Source organism: Lutjanus erythropterus, chromosome 16 (assembly GCF_056507025.1).
Source record: "Lutjanus erythropterus isolate fLutEry1 chromosome 16, fLutEry1.hap2, whole genome shotgun sequence".
In the NCBI taxonomy this organism is placed as follows: Eukaryota; Metazoa; Chordata; class Actinopteri; order Lutjaniformes; family Lutjanidae; genus Lutjanus; species Lutjanus erythropterus.
The window spans coordinates 16,932,744-16,954,350 of NC_139332.1; the positions used below are offsets into that span (position 1 = coordinate 16,932,744).

The 21,607-nt window shown below is 41.3% G+C and overlaps 1 protein-coding gene across 2 annotated transcripts in view; it reads left to right on the forward strand.

Annotated features, from left to right (window-relative positions):
* Positions 1-21,259, forward strand: part of cdk6 (cyclin dependent kinase 6) — a 46,891-nt gene extending 25,632 nt beyond the window's left edge. For both annotated transcript variants that reach the window (XM_084738441.1, XM_084738440.1), the window contains exons 5-8: positions 10,815-10,924; positions 20,224-20,274; positions 20,801-20,936; positions 21,044-21,259. In XM_084738441.1, the coding sequence (XP_084594567.1) occupies positions 10,815-10,924; positions 20,224-20,274; positions 20,801-20,936; positions 21,044-21,196 (450 nt within the window). In that variant the 3' untranslated portion in view covers positions 21,197-21,259. The remainder of the gene's footprint in view (positions 1-10,814; positions 10,925-20,223; positions 20,275-20,800; positions 20,937-21,043) is intronic.
* Positions 21,260-21,607: the final 348 nt, after the last annotated feature.

Consider the following 21,607-nt stretch of genomic DNA (forward strand, 5'->3'; position numbering starts at 1 on the left):
TACAAAGCTTTCAAGAGCAGTCGGACTCCATTCAGTCTGATTTGTGTTTCCCATTTGTGGGCCTTTGTTTGACTGTATGAATGTTGAGTTAAGGGTCAGGGGAAAGTCTAGATTGGTGTGTTCTCACTTGTTGCTCGCTATGATAATCTTACAAGATGGTGATGATGTTGCAGATGAGATGTCTTTAAGCTGGCAAACCACATGCATCTTGATGAAGATTTTCCCACGTTATTAAAAGCTGCTACAAAGAGTTTTTAACTGGTTATGAAACGGTCTCATTTTATTACTGATGCCTCTACTAAGCTACATAAACAAACAAGACCATCAGGAAGAAGATCATCTGTTTCTATATAGTTATTCTAAAGTTATGGTCAGTCACACAGTAGACAGTTAAAAGGAAGGAGCAGGACATTTTTATTTCTAGAGTTTTATTTCTGTGGATATTACAGTTGATATTAGTATTACAGGGGTCTCCAAAATCAACAAAATATGAAAGTTTTAAGCCTGATGATGATGATTTTAAGAAAACATATTTTAGCATACATTTCTCTTTGTAAATGGCAAGTTACTGTGAAGTTTTGCACAGGTTGCAACAGGGCGCTGCAGTTGTTGTATTTTTTGAATGTATTGAAAGTAACTATAGGACAGTTCTGTTAAATTGATTTTCATTAGGTTTTATGAAGAGCTTACTTTTAATTTACAAATGTGTAAAAAATATTTTTTTATTTTTAAAATTCACACAGAATAGGAAAAATGTAAAACAATTTATTTTTAATTAAATTAAACGGCCTGTGTTTTTACACTGATATTTACTAAATTAACGGTCAGAACCATTAATAAATTGTACAGTCATGTTATGAAGCATTGGATTGTTTGATTGAATTTAAAGCTACTGCAAGGGACTTTCGTATTTTGTTGATTTTGAGGTCTCCTCTGGACAAAAGCAGTAGTTTAACCGCCATACCACAGAAAACTAACATCAGAAACAAAATGAAATTAAAAATCTCTTCCTGCTTATTTTTAACTGGCTAACGTAGAATTACTACTACCTGGAAAATATAAACATGGACTCGTTTTATTGGATTTTACAGAGAGTCTGACCCAGTGGCAGGTGTTAAGAATAACTATGTAGGAATAGTAATTCTTCTCGTTCATGGTCTTGTTAATTTATGTGGGGTCATATAGAGGCTTCAGTATGTTGTTGTAATTAAAACCTTCATAACCAGTTAAAAACTAATGTAGTAGCTTTAAAGTTACTTTTAAGACAGATTTATTGAAAAAGGTGATTTTCCTGTATTTTGCAGGTATAGTTTCTTATTATGAAAAAGACTGAAAAATCTAACTATAATATAATATAAATAACATTAAAGGTAAATGTCTTTTTTTTTTTTTTTTTTTTTTTACAGTGTGCAGTCTCATGACTCCCATAATCTTTAAAGTTATCCACGCAGGCATCAGTCGCACACTGTCACTAACAGTACAAAAGAGCTTAGGAAGTGAGGCTAATAAAACTGAAATTTCTGAGTGATGACCAAAGATGAACTGGACAGTCGTGGCTGTGAATCTCTCCTTCTGCCAGACAATGTGTTTCTACTCTGGATAGACAGACAGAGAGGCAAGCAGGCAGGCAGTGGCAGGGAGAGGGAGAGGGAGGGGGGGAAAAACCCTTTTGCACTGCACGCAGGAGAGCACGTGCAGCGCACTCTGGGAATGTTTAGATATCTCCTCAAACGGCTCTGCATGGGAAAAAAAAGGAAAAGTCATCCTCTATGCTTTGACTGCAGCCGGCTGGCGCGAAGGGGCTGGCCCCAATTTGACATAAGCAAACACACACAGTTAACACACACACACATATGAACACGGATATACTGCACATACACACATTCAAACACAGACAATCACATTGTTATTAATGTTTGCACACACATAGATGCACGCCCTCACACAGTGCAAGCCTTATTTAAGTTTTCCTGTGTGTACCTCCCTACACACACATGCACACACACACACACACACACACACACACACACACACACACACACACACTCGTTTGCACTTCACTGTATTAATTGTTGATGGTCTCTTGGTAATGCTCCATGTGGGGAAAAGGGGTTACTGATCTGTGCGTGTGCAGTGCATGTGCACACACCCGCACACACCGGCATCTGGATATTAAAGCCGTGTCTGTACCAGCAAACGGCAAAGAGGAAGAGGAGGAAAAAAAAGAGAAAAAATTACAGCATATATCAGGAATTTTCCAGCTAATGATGTGCGGATGTGGTAGCACTGGGGAGAGAGAGCCACTGACTGTGCTGTCTTTGTTTCGCTCGCCGAGGGCCCCATGCTGCATTCCTGTACACTGTGCATACTTTGGCAACAGTTGTAGTGCCCCTTTTTTCTGTTTTACTGTATACAGTTTGTGTGCTGCTCTTGCACTTTTCTTTCTAGGCCTGTAACTCTGTCTCTCCCTCCCTCAGCCTCTACCTTCTTCATCTCTCTCTTAAATCGTCTCTCTCCTTCCTTATTTCCTTTCTTGGCCTGGTGCGGCTGTATTGTTGCGACTGTAAATTGTCCTTTTTGCAGAACAAGAGAAAGAATGAAAGAGGGAAAGTGAGGGAGGAGTGAAATAATGGTGTTTACAACATGGCTGACTGCTAGAACTTCGAATGGGGCCTCTCTGGAGACACAACATTACAGCCTCAGCTCCACTGTACTCTCAGACTGCATAGTTTTGCTCGTATTATTATTATAACATCCGCTCTCCTTCTCCCATATGTGGCCTGCCTATACACTCTGCAGCCTTTATCCGTTTTCCTTCCTCAGATTCACGTAGGAAGACTTTAATTTGTGGTGGATTGCTTTCAGGAATGTAATCAAATTCTAGCTTAAGACTGAAAGCATGAAACAGTCGAGCCATTTACCTGTGAGACTTAACTGCACTTCAACTTTTATTCCACTTTATTCGGTAATTGCTGAAAGTTAAAACCTCCAATCACGCTGTTATTGATTCAATTACAGCAGTTATTTGGCCTCCGGTGCATCCAAAGTGCTTGTCTGTGAGCGTGCATGTGTGTGTAGATGGTATGTGTCTGTGTGTGCAGTGGTGCGCTTTCATCATGGGCTTCCTCAGTGAGAGGGAATGTAAACACGGGCCCCCGGCCAAGCTCCATCAGCCCCAGTGCCTCCGGCACTGCACCCTTAAGCCCCGGCCTCAGTCATCCTCATGGCATCAGGTCACAGTGAAGGTCCCCCTCGGAAGTCCACATGGAGGGGACAGGAAGACATTTGTGTCATGGTGGAAGTGGGAGTTTAGGAGGATAGGGGGTCAGGGATGAAGAATGCGGTTCCCAACAACTCCAAATGTAATTTGGCCATGATTTAAAGGTCCAGTCATGGATCAGTTCATTTTTCAGATCAGCACGAAACAAAAAAAGGTGAGATTATGGTAAAATTATTGTAAAAATGCACTTTGATCTCCCTTTCTGTCTGGAGTCATCACTGTAGTAATGTAATAATAGTGATGATAATAATAAGATAATAATAATAATACATTTTATAAATATAGTATAGTAACAATTATATACATAATAAAAATGTCATTAAAATAATACTATACACTATACTTTGAATATAAAACTGTATTATACCATACTATAGTACATGCAATAGATAATCACACACCGTTCAGTATAATACACTACTACACTCTGCAGTCTGGTTCAATATTCTGTCCACAACACAATCTGATTGGTGAGAAGTCACAGGTAATATTCAGTCAAAACAGACACACTGTGTTGCAGACATAGAGCTGCACCAGTGAGCAGACAGGAGCTGTTTAGAGGCTAAGACAGCAAATATTGCCAGTGTTTCAATAAATCTCACAATCTTATGATCTGTTTCCAGTGAAAATGGGCAAAATCATGGTTGGGATTTCTCCCGAGGTGATTTTAAATCAGTCACTCTTCCTCTTTTCAGACTCTGCTGCCTCACAGAGATGCGCTGCAGACAACGTGCGTCTGTCCCGTCTTTTCACTGCAACTCTGCATCGAGTTTTCAGGTGTCATTACTTTAAAAAGTAACAGCAAGAGTAAAACTGTTTGTAGAACTATTTGTGTTAGTGAAGCCAAATAAATCATGAAATAAACAAAAAAATCATAATCTGCTGTTTATTACTGTTGACCAATAAATAGAGCTTGTACACAACCAAATCCCACCCGTACAACAGCACTCACTCTTGTGTTAGTATGTTTTCTTTACTTATTATTATCTCAAAAAAGCAATCATTGGTTTTTGTTACCTTAGAATGAGCCCTTTATATCTGCAGAGGGAGTGAATCATCTTCCACAGAGGTCACGATGTTGCACTGCCATGTTTCTACAGTATCTCCAAACGGACAAACCAAACACTGTCTCTGGTCCCAGCTGGAAGTTCTTCTACACGCTTGGAACGGGAGTAAGAGAAGTGGTGTTTGCAATCTGTAAGCTCACTGCTAGATGCCACTAAATCCTAGGCACTGGTCAAAGAGTAATTCCAGTCACAAACTGTGTATTATTTATGCAGGTTATCTATGGATCATTATACTTCTTCATTGCGTAGCTCTGGAAACACGGCAACATTCCTGTAACCAGCTAGTCTGATGGTGCACAGGTGATCAAACAGGTTGTCAACACAGCAGCAGTTTAATGGAACTGCACGATACTTTGAGAAATACACTTAACTAACAAATAGCAAGATGAGAAGATTGATACCACTCATATTAAAGCTCACTTAGAGGATCATTTATACCCGAAATGTAAACCGTATGTATCACACATTAATTAGTTAGCTTTAGAAGTGATAGAAGGTCGACTTGACAGATTTAGGCTTGGTGTCTCCTCTGGCAGAAGCTGAATATTTAACACGCTCGAGTGCTATTGATCTTCTCATCCATCTCTGAGGAAGAATTATTTGACCAAAGTTGTAATAGAATTCTACTTCAACCACATGCTGCAGATAACTTGCATACATTTGCACACATGCACAAAAACACTTGGCACTAAAGCATGTGAATTCAGGCAAAAGCAGGTGCTCACGCAGTCACGTGCGAGTACTCACACATAACACAAACCAAACGCCCCCGCGCTCACATGCATGCACCCCTATTGTCATTCTCCTCCGCCGTGCATGCACACACAGTGCACTAGTGGCACAGGTCCGGATGTTGCAAGTCAGACAGGCTTGGAGGTGCGGCCCAGGAGGTCTGGAGGTCCTCTGGGGCAGGGGAAGCCATTTCCTCCCCGGAGCGGAGATCTGCAGTGAGGGCTGAGGAGGAGGATGGTGGTGGTGGTGAGGGGGAGGATGCTCTCAGCAGAGAGGAATTCCCAGAATGTTGTCCTTTAATCTGGAGTCAGCCTCACACACTCTAACTCTCTTTTTTCTCTCCCTCAGCTTTATCTGACCTCCTCTGGCTTTCTGTTACCATGCGGAAGGGAAGAGTGGTGTCAGATAGGCAGAGAGACAGATTGAAAATGCAAAGCAGCTGACCTAAGAGCAAAACACTGTATTGTACAGTTCAGGGCTGACTCACTTTCTCTGCGTCTGATTGTCCTACATACTGTGTGTCTGTATCTCTGTTTTCATGCCTACATGAGTGTGTAGTGAAGGGATATGTGAAGCAGAACAGAGAATGAGAAGGGTGAGAAAGAGAGACTAAGGAAGAAGGAATGCAAACGTGGTCGGAAGAAGAGGAAGGGAAAGGACAAAAAAAGAAAAGCACAGAACAACATTGCAATTGGGGAATGTCCTTTTTCTTTTTACAACAGTCTGTGTGTTGTTATAATCTTCTCCATTAAAACTGTTATTAGGAGGAACTCAGAGCACGTTCCTTTGTCAGAGCAGTAGTTTTGAGATATTTAGCATAACAGACTTGCGACTTGCTTAATACAGAGGCATTTGAGTGTTTTATGGAGAGCGTGAAGCTGTGCGTGATCGAAACGCATTCATGGATATTACAGGCTCTCCAACTGTTGTACGTAGACTTTACTGCAGTTCAGACATGTGTGTTTTACAGACTCATGGGCTTAGAGAAACAGACAGAAGAGGAGAGGCATTTTATGGAGAAGGAACAAGAGATTGCAGGAGAGAGGGAGGAGGTTGGGGAGAAATGGGTGAGGAGGTTTGCTGAGTGGAAAGCAGTGCTGCTGACAGTGGACTGTTTGTTTGGAAATGGAAATGAGCACCCTGAAACTGAGGATCTGAGGTGTGCGACGGGCCATTTGAGGGGCAGAGTTAATGATTTGAGATGAACAGGTCAAATAAAGAAATAGTTGTACGCTTTCAGAAAATGGTTTTGTTCAGAAATGTTTGATGGTCCGCGCTTGCCAGCTGGATGAAATGATGTGTGCAGAATATCACAGAGTAAACCAGCAACGTATTTTAATCCCATTCAATTTAAAAATCGGTGAACATATTCTGTATTTTATCAACCAAGAACAAACTGAATATAAAATGGGCCTTCAAGGGGGTCAGGACCCCTAGCAAACTATTTTGTTACATATTATTGAAACGTATTTGCCAGTTTGCACTATTATTATCCCAAGTATACATACACACACTAATGAGGGTGAGACTAATGCAGCTAACATTAGTTTTCAAATTAGTCTGGAAACTCGGTTCATTATCAGTTTCCAAGGGGTGTGATTAAGAGGTGCAGACCAAAATGCAAGTTGTAAAAACTTACAACAATAATAGCAGTGAAACATGCAAGTTGTTGTTTCTGACAACATTTTGGGTGAGAAATGGGCAATGCAGTAACAGAGTCTTCATCCATCTTTGGTCTGCACTGCCTAATATGACTGTTTTATCTGAGTTACATGAGCCTGGGGTGTTGTGCTCAAAATGGGTGACTTCAAATCTGGACCATTGATGCTCTTCTGTCAGTCATCATATCAAACCTGTCTCATGTAAAATAAACGGTTGTGATTTGCCAGATCGACCGGAGCAAATGAAGCTTGCAGATTTTTCTGATTGCCAGGCTACAATATACTTATATTATTGTCCAATAACTGTTAAAAATAAATAAGCCACACTGTTGCACTGGATTACGTGTTCCTTTATTATAATGAAAACAGACACTCTATTCTGGGTGCTATAAATACCAACCAGCATAACAAACGTCTAGTAGTCTTAAGCTGAAAATAGTGCCCAACAAATGTCAACGACAAGCCCTCACCACGCAAATGAAACTTTTAAAAAAATGAGTTGGGCTTCGGTTTGATTGTCACAGACAGAGGGGGAAGTTGGAAAGTGTTGCGAGACAGACTCATGCATTGTTGGTTTTAGTTTTTTCATAATATTCATTGACAAAAAAGAAAATTGTACAATAACATCAGTCTTATCATTCAATGCAAAGATAGAATGAAAGACCACCTTACCATAGATGCATCACTACACGGTTTCCTACAGTGCAAGTAGTCAGGGTGTAGTTTCAGATTGCTATAAACCTTAAAACTATCTTCCGGTGTGTCTGTGAGTGCATGCATGTGTGATATATATGCCTTAATCTGCAGTTGTGGCCAGGTTTTCGAATAACTCTGTATTGCACTGAGGCGGATATACCCCGAGCTCTAGGTCTGTGGTTCTTCCTAGAAGGCTCTACATCTATCTGTGTTCATGCAAGCTCTGGCTTTTGACTCTGCAGGGCTACAGACTCCATGCAGCAGACTGAAGTCACATGCATTTGAGCCTGCAGCTGCAAGAATTGCAGAAAGATGTTGATTTGGCCATTTGTTATTTATGCATCCATCTACATTTTAAAACAGCAGCTGGTGTTTGTGTGTTTGATGGCTTCAGCAATGCTGTGTCTTGGTTAGTAGAGGGAAAATGGAGACATGTGTGCTCTATCTAGATATTAGACTAACTACTTGCTGAAAACCTAAAGTTAAACTCAAAGAAAGTTAGAAATAATTCTTACAAGAATGAAAGCAATGCACCCATGAATTTTCCAACGTTGAAAAAATATCCATGACACTTTGTTGCCTGACTATACTGGCAACTGTGCAACTTCCATTCATGCTTTTCTTTGAGGTTTCACTGTTCTAAAAATTTTCAATGACCCCAACAGTCTGCTCATTTTGAGCATATGTCTCATTTTTGGTCACGTGTCTCCGCCAACACATCACAGCCAACTAGCCTCAACTTCCTCCCTATTTCCACTGAAGCAGGAAGCAGGAGATGAGAAAGTATCACACATCTGCAAAATGTAACCCCCGGCTCTATTAATAGTGTCATTCAGTTTAGAAGCAAAAATGTGACCACACTTTTTATTCCTCTTATCGGTCTCTGTTGACTGCCTTGCTTAAGCATTCCAGCTTGGGTAATGTTTGGTCACTTTGTTTGTCTCAGATATCCAAGGCTCTGTGAGGCTGAACATAGACACAACAGTGTTTTGAGCTAAATGCCAACATCAGCATGCAAATATTCAGTCACAGTGCTAACATGCCGAAGTGTAGCTGGTCATATTCACCAGGTGCATCATCTTAGCCTTTGCAAATGAAAATGTCTTTGGATTTGCAGGTAATTGATCATAAATGAAAGTATTTTGGATACGTTGACCTGATTATGGCAACGGGGGAAAACTTACGCGATCACCAAACTCAGCTGGATTTATTCAGACAGATGTTGTCGGGGGTACACAGTAATTTTTTTCTTTGAGCTTAAAAAGGCTGCTGTGAAATAATCAGGAAATGACGTTTCATTTGTCTGATTCACCAGCTTTCTCCCTGCCAACGCTTCCTCACTGCTGTCAGATTTAACCTGCACGACCACAGATGCGTGCTCTCTCTCACACACAAATGAACACAGATGTTGAAGCTTGGCACACAAAATAGATAACACAACGACACATCAGGTTGTGTTTCTCCAGAATTTGACTCTGCTTGAACCACATGGCACTGTAATTTCTTTTTTTTATGTAGCATGCCCTGTGGCCATACTACTGCAACCTAAATGGACTGTCATTGAAAATGAATGGGACGGCTGGCTTTTCCCCTAAAAACCTAATTCAGACTGAATGTGGCCTTTTTCTCTGGGGACCATAAATATCTGTAACAAATTTTACAGCAGTTCATGTGAACCTTGTGGTGGTGCCAGAGGAAAGTTCAGAAGATGAACCCAGTAGGGTTCATGCTCTGGGGACAATGAATTCTTAAATCACTTTTACACATATCATTAGGATTTTATTGATATCAATAATGATCTGTAATGTGCACACAAGAGGACAAGTATTTCAGCTGACAGCTCAGGCATGTGGAACTGAAATCTACGTTGTGATTCAGTTCAGTAGGTGCTGGTCATATAGGAACCAAATCCATATTGGCAGAGTTTTGGTACCAAAGCCTAGCCCTGTTAGCTGTTCATGTGACATTGCATATATACCAATAGCAGTATCATTTGTATTTCCGACCAGTCAGAAACTGGTACCAGTTCTCAATACTTATCCCTAACCAGATTTATAGCAATCCATCTTGTAGTTTTTGAAATACTTTAATCTGGCTCAGAATGCAGGATTGACAGGCCAGACCTCACCGCTAACATAACTAAAACATAACTTATTTTTCACGAGTTCAAATTACGCAAGAACAAACAAGTGCACTGACTGAAGTACAGGGATAAAAATAACAAACGCATGCTTTTCGGACAGGATTAAAATCACTGATACTGATTTCCTCTAACCTCCCTGGTGAAAGAAATCTTGTCAAAAGTCTATAAACCATAGAGTTACTTGGCAGCTGACTCTAAATAACTTTTTAGGGGGTACTTGAGCACATAAGCAAGGACCTCACTCACTTTTTAATAGTTCATATTTGGCTATCTACAGCCTTTGTAGATCACTGCTCTCATATTACACCTACAGGCATGTGGACACCATCTAAAAAGCTCAAGGTTTCGTTTTCCAAGTTACTCCCTCACAGAGTTTGAGACAGCTAATAAAGATATTGAGGTGACTCCGCACTCTTTTTGCTTACAAACATTTGCCTCCGACCTCCCGATAAGCGCTCTGCAGTGCCTGAGGAGGAGACTGCAGCCAAAAGCTGTTGGAAAAATCTGGAGTTTAGGAAAGCACCTGGAACCAGTCCACTCTCTTACTAGGGGTCACTGAGTTTTGTCTGGAGGCTTTCCCTACTGTAGCTGTTAACAATGCTGCTGCTTTCCTGCAGGCCATGGCTACACACACACACACACACACACACACACACTCACTCACACACTCAGAAGAAGTCTCAATAGAGTTACAGGGACAAATTTGGAAACCATGCTTAGTGTGAAGTGGCACAAAATGGCTGCTGTAAGACCTCAGGTGGGTGCAGGGTTGCTTGATGCAAGACAGGAAGTGTTTTTCTTTTCTATTTCTGCAAGAGGGTGGGTGTGGGTGTGGTGGTTAATATCTATGATACTCAACCCGTTATCACCTCTTATATTGTTTTGTTATTGTAATGGGTACTGCTACATGTGTATACGCACAAACGCAATGTATATATACAGTATTGTGTGTCCCTGGATTGCTGTGGAAAGACTTTGTGATGTGGGTACACCAAAACAGGAGCAGGGAGACGTGTCCTGCCAGATATGATTTCATGTCTTACGTAAGCTCAAGATGGGGGCAGAGAAATATTAACCCTGTGTGTATGAGAGTGTTGGCGTGAGCCCCCACCCCCATAGATGGTGACATTCAGGGCACTGAGTGCTGCTGGCAGGTAAAACTACGTGCAAGAAACTAGCTGCGTCTTTGTGTCTTTGTATGTTTAACCTCCTGTTTCTGTGTGTGTACGCTACAGGTGGTGACATTGTGGTACAGAGCCCCCGAGGTGCTGCTCCAGTCCAGTTACGCCACACCGGTGGACCTGTGGAGTGTCGGCTGCATCTTTGCTGAGATGTTCAGGAGAAGGTGAGAGCTGCGGAAAACACAGAGCCACTTAAATTTGTGAAAATGGAGCGATTTAAACCAGCGACCACATGCTAAGTGGCCCAACGATCTCATGTCAGCAACGTCCAATCACACACAAAACAAGAAATAACTTTCAACCAAAAACACCACTATTCTTGTCTGATCATTAAGGCGTTTTCACACCGCCATGCGGCAACTCGCCACCTCTTGTCATTTCAGTACGGTGAAGCGGTTTCAACTGTACTGGTAGGGGTAAGAAGCAGTTTCTGCCCAGGTGAACACAGATTCTGTTCTGCTGCTCAGCTCACCATGCTGAACTTGTAGCGGTAAGAGTCTGGTGTTGGCCAATCAAATAGAAGAGGACGGACATCATGAAAATCTTCAGTCTGAGTACCCATGAGTACCTGGACCTGTACAACAGCGCTAGCCAGGTTCAAGGAAAGCACAATACATTCTACTTGAAAACCAAATGCTGGAGCCAATGATTGAAACCCTTTTCTTTGGGAATTATTTACATGATGGACATGTTTTATTTCCCCCTAACTTTAACGTAAACATGTTCATATACAGAGATCTGCAAGTTAATATACTTGTTGTGGACTTTTGGGTGGGTTGTACCGACGCTTTGACGTTCACCGAGCTGCTCTGAAAAAAACACTTTGCTCTCTGGGGAAGTGCTTTTGCAGGTAAGTGGTTACCACATGGTGGTGTGGAGGGGCCTGCAACTGCAGTAGCATTTACTAAGAGCAGGTAACATTTATTGTGTCATTTATTTAAATTATTTCAGTAAGTCGGCTTGCAACAACCTGGACAGGTGGAACTGTCAACTGAAACGCTGAAACACTCTCGTTTTTATGCATAAAATGTTTTTGTTTTCATTTCTCTAAGTTTGCAGGATACAAGTTACCCAAGGCTGTAAATGTTTTTGAAGAGAATAATATACATCATTGTAGTGGTATTAAACCGAGGTCTAAAATTTGAGTTAAGCATCTGACGGTTGAGTTTGACCATGTGTTGCCCACTGGAGTGACTGGTCAGAAAATTACATTGATTATAGGAGCCATCGGAGGTCATGCAGTGGGAACCTATCCTCTTTACTGATGGAGTCAGCACATTTACTGTTAAAACAGATTATAACCGGCAGGGATGCACACATACTGTAACTGTATACACACATTCACATGCTCATATCCTTGTGACTCGTTCCCCTTGTGGAGCTAGTATCACTAAAAGCCATCTGCTATCTCTTCTTTCCTGCACGAACACTGATCCAAAGATCTGTGGCTGATGATCACCTGAATGTTTTGATCGACTCCGAAAGAATTTCACAGAAGAAGAGAACTTTCTGTTTCTCTGCGTTACCTGTTTACTTTTGGGTTATTCCACAGAAAAACGAGCAGCTGTTGTTACAGAATCAGTTATTGGGGTGTTTCTTAAAGTTGACATTTTTTCTCAAATGACACCTGTCAGATGTGTCGAGCAGCGAGCAATCACATTTCGGTTGGCTTATCAAACCATTACAGTAATGATGGGCTGCCTGCTGTGGTTGCAGCATGCAAGTCAAGATTCTGCTTCTTGGTATAGGTATTTGTCAGTTTGTGGTCTAACGAACTTTGCGCACTGGAGAGCCAAGCTAATAACGGACCATTTTTTTTCTGAAAAAAAGGTTCAACTGCCTATCTTTGGAAGGAAAATACTTTTCCAAAGCGTAAAAACACGTTTCATCATCATAGCGTCAATCTAATATGAATGTTTATGTGCCATGAACTGTGTCTTGACATAAACTGTAAACTGGGGGTCTAACCAGCCTGTCATGGTGTGCTTCACAGTAGATAAGAACAGTCTGTCTGAGGTAGGGCAGGGTGCCAGGAGGAGCAGCCCTGCCTGTAATTTATGCTTCCTTCCCCAACCGTCCTCACACCCCAACATGCACAGCCACACACAGCGACCCACACTCTGCACGTGGGAGCGTACATATAGGCTCTAGCGGTGGTGGGTGACATTTATTCATGTGGTGTGCAGTCAGATGGCAAGTAAATGAGTGGAGAAACATAATGTAGGAAGATGTTTCCATACATGGACGACGGGAGATCCTAACTGCTCCGACAGTCTTTAAGACCAGTCTTTTGCACCAACCAAATTTTAGTCTATCTTAACTAATTAACCTGGTCTTAGCAATGCGTGTTCATGTGAATGCCTACAAGGCTGTGGCTGTTGCCGAGCGGCATGTGTCGCAAGAATACATCGTTGACATTCTTCCACTAAAATAACAGCCAGCACAAGAAAATACAGACAGTCAAATGAATAATAAGCGGTGGCATTGTCCAAAAATTTCAATTAATATTGTTACTGAATAATTTAAATGCTTCGATACTCCAGTACCAGTGGCAATTTCTCACTCTCTTCTCTCCAGCAGTGAGTTGACGCACACCACTGCAGTGCCCATACGGGTCTGCCACATTAGTACCTTAAAAACCGTCGTACAGTTATTTCTAACTGAATATAATTAATTTCTCACCTGTATTGCTTTAAATTTTCCACACAGTTCTGTTGAATAACACAACTCTTTGAGTGTTCATGGCACAGAATAGCAGGCGTCTTCAACTAGAGACTGCATATGTGTATTAATCAGCCCAGATTTTGACTTTACACCTGCTTCTGACCAGGTTTACAGCAGGTCTCATTGAGACGAAGGTTTAAGCCTAGATGGTGCAACTGGTGTAACTATTTGGCTACGACCAACTTAGCATAAGACCAGGCATAAATCCTGTTGGTGCAACCAGCTCCTGTGAATCTTTGATTAGTTTAGCTGTGAAACAAAACATATTCTACTGTGTTGTTGTGTCTGACCCCACTCTGTCCTTTAAAACATGCATCTTATCCATGTGTGCTCCAAGTCATGTGTTGAAGCTTCATTTGGTGGCCTCCTATAAAAGTGGTAACACGTGGCGTTTTTTTTATAGCGTCAGACATGATCTATACTTAGAAATGTTTTCAAATACATTAGGGTGGGCTAACAAAGGGGAGGGTGAAGGACAAGGGGCTGCTTTGATATCCCACGTTTCCTGCTTTTAGAACACGACCACTGATAATCCATTATAGCCATATGTGGCTCAGTTATGTAACAAAAACACTTCAGCTGTCACTTCGCCACACGCATTGTTTTACCTGTTTTAATCTTTGTCACGGACAGGATGACTGAGCTATATAGCATATTTGAATCATTTAAGTCGCTTTTAAAGCAGAAATGCCCTTCATTTTTGAATTTTAGTTTCTTTGTTGTGATGATTTCCTGCTTTTCTTCATCTTGTGTGACAGTAAAATAAATTTCTTTGGGTTTTGAAATGTTGGCAGAGCAAAACAAGCCATTTAGGAGCTTTAAGTTGGCGGTAGGAAGTGGCACAGTATTTACGATTTCCTGATATTTTATGGACCAAACAGTAATTCATTAGACGTAGCCCTGCTTGGATGCAAAGGCATAATCAGAAATACTCCAGGATAAAAATTTATTAAGTGCTCTTACTATTTTCAGACCCTAAGGAAATGTTTTGGTTCCAAAATTTGACATGGGTGTTTAAAAAGCCAGATATAAAATTTGTGTGACTTCTATTAGCAAGTGGAAAAAGGAATTTTACAGTTCTATGTATAGCTATCAAGATTTCTTTATAAAGCACATTTTGTGCATGAGTAATTCGTGTGGTTCACATAAAGAAAACAAAAAGAAAATCCATATAATAAATACATTTAAAAGAAGGTAGAAATGCATAAAATAATTACTTAAAAGAAACAATATATAAAACAAACAATATATATATAAAAAAAGAAGTACATACAGTGGAACAAAAACTTAGTGAAAGCTCAACTGTATGTTAATATGTAATCTTGTGGAACAGTGAATAGAGAACCACAGAGGCAGCAGACCTCAGCTGTAAGACAGAGACACGACTCCCAGTGGGAGCGACTACATGGTCCTCACCTGGGTACATTTATGTGCAACTAGGGATGCAACTCAATTATTTTCATTATCGATTAATCCGCTGATTATTTTCACAATTTATTGAATAATTGTTTAGTCCTTAAATTGTCAAAACATTGTGAAAAATGCTCAACAGTTACCCACAGCCAAAAGTAATGTTTTCCAATTGTTTCTTTTGCCCAACCAACGATCCAAAACTCAAAGACTCTCCCTTTACTGTCACAAATGACAAACCAAATCTTCACATTAAAGAAGACATTTTTGCTTGAAAAATGACTGAAATGATTAACCAATTAGTCAAGGGCGAAAAAAAATTAGTTGCCAACTATTCGATAATCGATTAATCGACTAATGGCTGCAGTAAGGTACGGCGCACTAGTCATAGGGTTAATGCATTGACAAACAGGTTTGCACCCAATACCTCAGTCAAGCCTTTGACCTACTGAGGGTGAGCAGCAGCTGAATGTACTTTCTGTCATACTCAACATGTGTTAACGCATCACAAACAGCATGAAGCTAATGTGTATTTCATGGCTGTGTCACTTATTAATGTAAAACTATGCACCAAAGAATATGTTGTAAATAACTAAGAATCAATGTAAAGTAGCAGTTACATGTGAGCAAAATGTGCAGAAGAGTTATGTCCATGTTCCATATAGTGTTCCTTTAAATGTGGGCACAGCCTGAGGTTGGCAGTAGTCCTACCTTGTCTGATAGGAGTGAGTTTGTGTGTGCGCATGCGTGCATGTGTGTTGTCTAGGTTAAGGCACTTCTTCTCTCACCCTGACACAATAAGCTGTAAAAAACTTAAGTGTGTATATGTGTGTGTGTGTTTTCACAATCTGGCACCTGTCCAACTTTGCCTTAAGGCGGAAGGCAAGGCAGAGCCCTTTGATGGCCATGAACAGAACATACACACTCTCTCCCTCTCTGCAGGTGATTAAGATGGCTTTTTAAAAGGCCACCTGTTAGAGATTAAAGGGCACCTGGGAGAAGCAGTGAAAGAAGGCAAGAGAAAGCGGCGTGATCGAGGCAAAGTGCAGGACAAGAGAGGATGAAAAAACACTGTTTATTGGTTTGCAATTTTGCTGAATTGGAGATTAGAATCATTGACAGCTCGGGTACAACGGGCCAGACATTGCCACTGGTGATTTAAAGGGACAGCATTATTTGAAGTGGGGCCGTATGAGGTACTGGTCGATAATCAGTTTATTATCTACAGTAGATGCTGATCCGCACACCTTCAGTTTGGAGAAGCAGAGGGGGACGCCAGCATGGAATCTAAGCAATGAACTGCTGTGAACAGGGTCAGCAACACTATATTTAGAATATTTTCACTGCTTTACTTTTTCCTTTTCTGACAGGAAACCACCATTATATAATCCAAGTATCACTCTGTCTCTCCGTAGGTGAAATGAGTAATTTTTACATCACAGAACACTGGAGGTGCACATCTACAGTGTGACTTCAGTGCTTTAAAACGTTTGTTTGTGTTTACCAAAGTCGCACAATAACACAAACAAACCAACAGGTAGAGGCTGCAGTAGACCAGCAACTCCTATGTTCTGCACGTTAAAATGACTGATTTCACTTATGGAGTTTGGTTGTTTTGGAGGATGCAATATAGATAGATATAGAATGCTCCACTGAAAAGTGGGTCAGTAAAAAAAAAAAAACAACTGACCTGTTTGCAGGTCAAAAAAGTGCAAATCCAACCACAAAACATTTTCCTTATGACTCCTGAAACTTCAAAGCCCCCCCTCAGGCACTGTCTTTTCCACTTTCATCATCAAACATGCCTTTGTTTGACAATAAAACAGCTACTGTAGCAAGAATCGTTGGGAACTTGTTAAAAGAATTTGAGCAAATATCATGCAAGTCTGCATCTGCATGGCTGGGATAGCGTCGGGGTGAGTCATGGTTCGAGTGAATGGAGGAGAGAAAGAGCGCCTGCTTGTTGACATTTGTCCAATCGAAAAAGGTTGAACGCGTTGTGGTAATGGAGCGGGAGAGGCCCCACATCCGTGTTGACTTTCTCACAGTTTGGAACGCAATTGATAAATCCTGAAAGAAACAACCTTACTGTACATGCACGTGCGTTTGTGCTTCTCACACTCAGATGTACAGTAGATCCAAACTCGGCAAAGGTTTGCACACACTCAAGCGCACACACACACACACACACACACACACACCTCTCCGTTTCCCACCCAGACAGATGGACGCGCTCACGTGCAAACATGCACACACACATTCCAGAGGTTGTCTCAGTGGAATGAGGGACACACAGCCATGTTGGCACTAAAGGAAGAGTGACTCAGCTGCCTGTCCCAACCCAGTCTCAGTCCTTCTTTTACTGCCACCCCTTTGTGTGTGAGCACATATAAATATAAGTGCACATGCAGATCTGTGAGTGGGAAACAATCCCTTTTGCGCGTGCATGCATTTGTGTACTTGCTTGCGTGTGTGTAAGTGTGCGTTTTGCACTCCACTGTTGACTGTGTGTGTGCATGCCAGTGGCCAGCTCTCTGTGAATCCAGTTATCCCCCTCCAACAAACCAACAAACCACTCTAGGTTTAAAAATGGACCTCTTGGAATTATCAGCCCTACTTGTTTTGGCACGATGGCTTTGCTGTAGGTGATTTTTTTTTTCTTCTTCTTCTTTTGCAACAGTCAGAACTGGTTTGGTCTGATCTTAAAATGGCTTTCAAACCTCAGTGCAACGCTTTATCCTGAAAAGACCTGCGTGTGTGGTAATGATCCTCTTTTCAAAGTCAGATGTTTAAAGAAACACTGAGACATCCATTAGTTAAGGATGCCAGTTGTGAATAATTGAAACAAAGTCTGTATCTCAATTCCACTTCCGAACTAAAGCATGTGACAGAGAGTTTGCTGTCACTGTAGAAATGTACAAAATACCCCTGTGTGACTAATTTCCTAGTGTCTGAGTCGGTAGGAAAGTGTGGGTGTTGAGCTATGCAAAGCTTCCTGCAAGTGGGAAAACACAGGGAGCACATGGTGGCTGGCCAGTCTGTTGACTTCTTCAGTTAAGTGGGGTGCACTTGAACTGTTTTGAGGCCTGGATACAGAATGCAAACACACATGCAAGCAAGCACACCTATGTGACAATATCCTGCGTTACATTGACATCTGCTGGTGACTGATCATCTTATAAAAGCAGAACATAACAAAAAGAAGCTTTCTCTTTCTGTGACTAGTCTGTGTTTTCCTCCTATAAGATTTTATCTTTTAAAAAATATGTAATATATTTACTGTACTAGATCATAAAATGACTGTCATATGTCATCAGAGATTAAAGAAGCATGCTAAGTTGAATTACTGGCTTCTTCGACAACGGTGCTTCTGTCAGCGTGTTCTCCTATGAAATTTCTATTCCGGTACGAAACGTCTGCTTGTTTGTTTCATGTTTATTAGAGTTCAAATTAATGCTGAATGCTCGCCAAATGGGTTAATGTCTGTTTGTCAAAATATAATGTAGCAGTTGTATTACGCTCGGAAGGAGGGCATGGAGAGAAATAACTCGCTTCTGTTGACCTATCTAATATACCGTGTATGGCTCCAATTCATCTTACGTATTTCTCTAAGTTTGGGCTAAGTGTGAACCAACATTGACGTCACCCATTGGTTTGTGGACTACTATACTGAAGCTCCGAGTCTGGCATTGTTTGGGTTGCTATCTTGGTTTCTTGCAGCCAGAGCGTGCAATGAGAGCGTTTGGATGACACACTGTGACTTGGTCGGTGCTTGGTTTTAGCTCGTCCCTTCAGCAAGAAATAATCGTGGCGCGGCCGGTCGCAATCTTTCCTATGTTACAGCTAAACAGTACACTAAAATATGTTTCTGAAAACATTTGAGGCAAGAAACAGGCAATATTGTAACAGAATACTGATCCAAATTCGATCAACACTGCTTAATTTGACAGTTCTAGGCAATGCAGGAACAAAATCATGATTGATATTTGACCAGCATGGCCTCATCCAAAATCATACCCTGCTTTATTGTCTATTTTGCTCCAACGAGAACCGCAATTTGCAAAATGAACATCATGTTATACACTTTAAAAGAAAGCTTTGCTGGCCTATAATCTTTTGTTGAGATAATTTACTGTTTTTCTTCAGATAAACTTGAATCTTTGAGTTTTAGAAACCCCAAAAAGTCAGTATTTCAAAAACAATTGTGAACTGTGAACCCAATTTGTCATTATGTATTAACCTGAAAATTAAGTGGTTAAATTGAAAATATTAAATTGGCATTATTTACTCACTGAGTTTGCTTTGAAAGATTTGAAATACAAGATTTTTGAGGAGTTTTCTCAGCTTTTGAAACTTGAAGCTAGCGACTGAGACCATAAACTCATAAGGAAATTGTTTATTGAGGTTATAAATTAAGTAAGAATTTGGGTCATTTTGCCATAAGAATACATACAGTCCAACTTCTTTTTGCAACCAGTGGAGTTGCCCCCTGTTGGCCATTAGAAATAATGCAGGTGTAGGGCACTTCTGTGTTGGCTTCACTTTTGAGACCCAGAAGCTCCATCGACTATTTAACATACAGTCTATGTTTTGGACGTGACACATTCAGAGGAGAAAATCATCTCTTTGACAGCAGAACCTCCTCATTTCCTTTCAGAGGAACTTCAGCAGGAAGGTCTAGTTCCCATACCTCTTTCTTTCTCTGTTAGAATAATCAAACTTTTCTTTCACACGCCTCTCCCGCCCACTTTCCTACACACATTCACACAGAGAGAGAGCAAAAGCAGACACACACACACACACACACACACACACACACACACACACACACACACACACACACAAGGGATAAATAGGCTTTTTCTGTACTGTGTGGCAGCCGGCAGGCTTGTGCTGATGATGACTACTGGAATTTGTGTGGGTGCCAGGGCAGGCATGGCCGCCCACGGACATCCATAGACGGCCCAAAGCCACAGGAACCAGGAGCAGCCCTGCTACCGCTTTCCTCCCTCCTTTCATCCCTCCCTCCTCCCCTCCTCAGTGGTACTACCAACACTGCTTCGCAATCCCAACAACATGAGATGTAGCTGCGAGTGTGTGGCTACTTCAGACGCTCACATCAGAGTCACACATTCCTCCTCGCCTCGAGCCAATAGCTTATATCTTAGGCCTGTTCATCTGCAGTGTTTCTAAAGTAGGTCACTAAGACCATAATAAATGCTTTACACTTTAAACCAAAATGCATTTGAACTTTTCTTTATATCTAAGTGGTTTTTGAGCAGCAATATGAAGACATCAAACTAAACTGTGTTTATTTTCTCTTTTCCAGACCGCTATTTCGAGGAAACTCAGATGTTGATCAGCTGGGAAAGATTTTTGAGTGAGTATTATTGGCTATACTTCTCTCACAGCTCCTGTGAGACCTATGTGTAGTCCTATATGTTATATTTTCTTGACAATAAGTGCACAACCATGGAAAATAGAGAGCTCTCAAACCTCTGTTGGACTTAACATAGAAATCAATCCATCAGAAGCAAGTCAAAATTTGTCAACTTAAATCCAGTGTGTAGATAGTCTCTATTTCGCCATCATTTAACCTGTCATCTGACATATCATTTCCAACCTTGGGGTCCCGACCCCAATTTTGGGTCACTATAAGAGGTTCCTTAAGGAAAAAGGTTGGGATCCATAGCTGCATACTGTGTAGCCTAACGATAGAAAAGGATGTGCACACCACTACCTTTCTGTAGTTAATGAAGAACCTCTCTGAGTAGATTCTACTGCTCTGCAAGAATGGATATCATTACCAACCTTAGGATCATTTTAGCAAAGATTTGAACTTGAAATGCAATGAATGCTGCCTATTACTGCTGGCAAAGGCACTGACGACCGTTATCATCCCACAGTGTTGTTGGGGTACCTTCAGCAGAAGACTGGCCCCAGGAAGTGGCCCTACCACAAAGTGCCTTCACACCCCGGCCCCCTAAGCCAATAGAAAACTTGGTTCCAGACATGGACGAGCAAGGACGGGCCCTCTTAATGGTGGGTACTACGGGCCTCTGTCCAAACCAGTCCAAATTCATCATGCGGTGTCTAACCATATATACTTTATTTCTACTTAATCATCTCATCCTCTGTCTCCTTTGCAGCAATTCCTCGCCTTCAACCCCTCCAGGAGGATATCGGCCTTTGCCGCGTTGAGCCACCCTTACTTTCAGAGCGTGGACAGCCACAGTAGAAGTGTGTACGCAGCCCAGCCCATCCCCAGCAACAAGCCCACTATGGAGGAGAGGACTGCCTGACCGTCCTCCTTCACCCTTAATCATCCCATACAGTGTCTATAAAAAGTGTTCTGCATACCCCTCCTTGGTGTTAGTCATGTTTTATTGTTTTTACAGTGTTAAATCAGTCTGTGTTAATTAACCTTTTTTGACACTGATCTACAGATAAATCTTAAAAGTCAAAGTGAAAACAAATCTTTAAAAACAAAAAGTTATTGATACAGAAGTATTCACCACCTCTGGTAAATATTTAGTAGATGCACCTGTGGCATCATTTACAGCCTTGAGTCTGTGTGGTTAAATCCGTAATCAGCTTTTCTGCTGCAAAGATCAGTTGCTGCAGAATGATGCTACCAACGCCAGCTTGGCAAAGCATTTAAGCTGTGTTCCAAATCTCATACTTTTTCTTTTTCCCTCCTCTTTTTGTCTCTT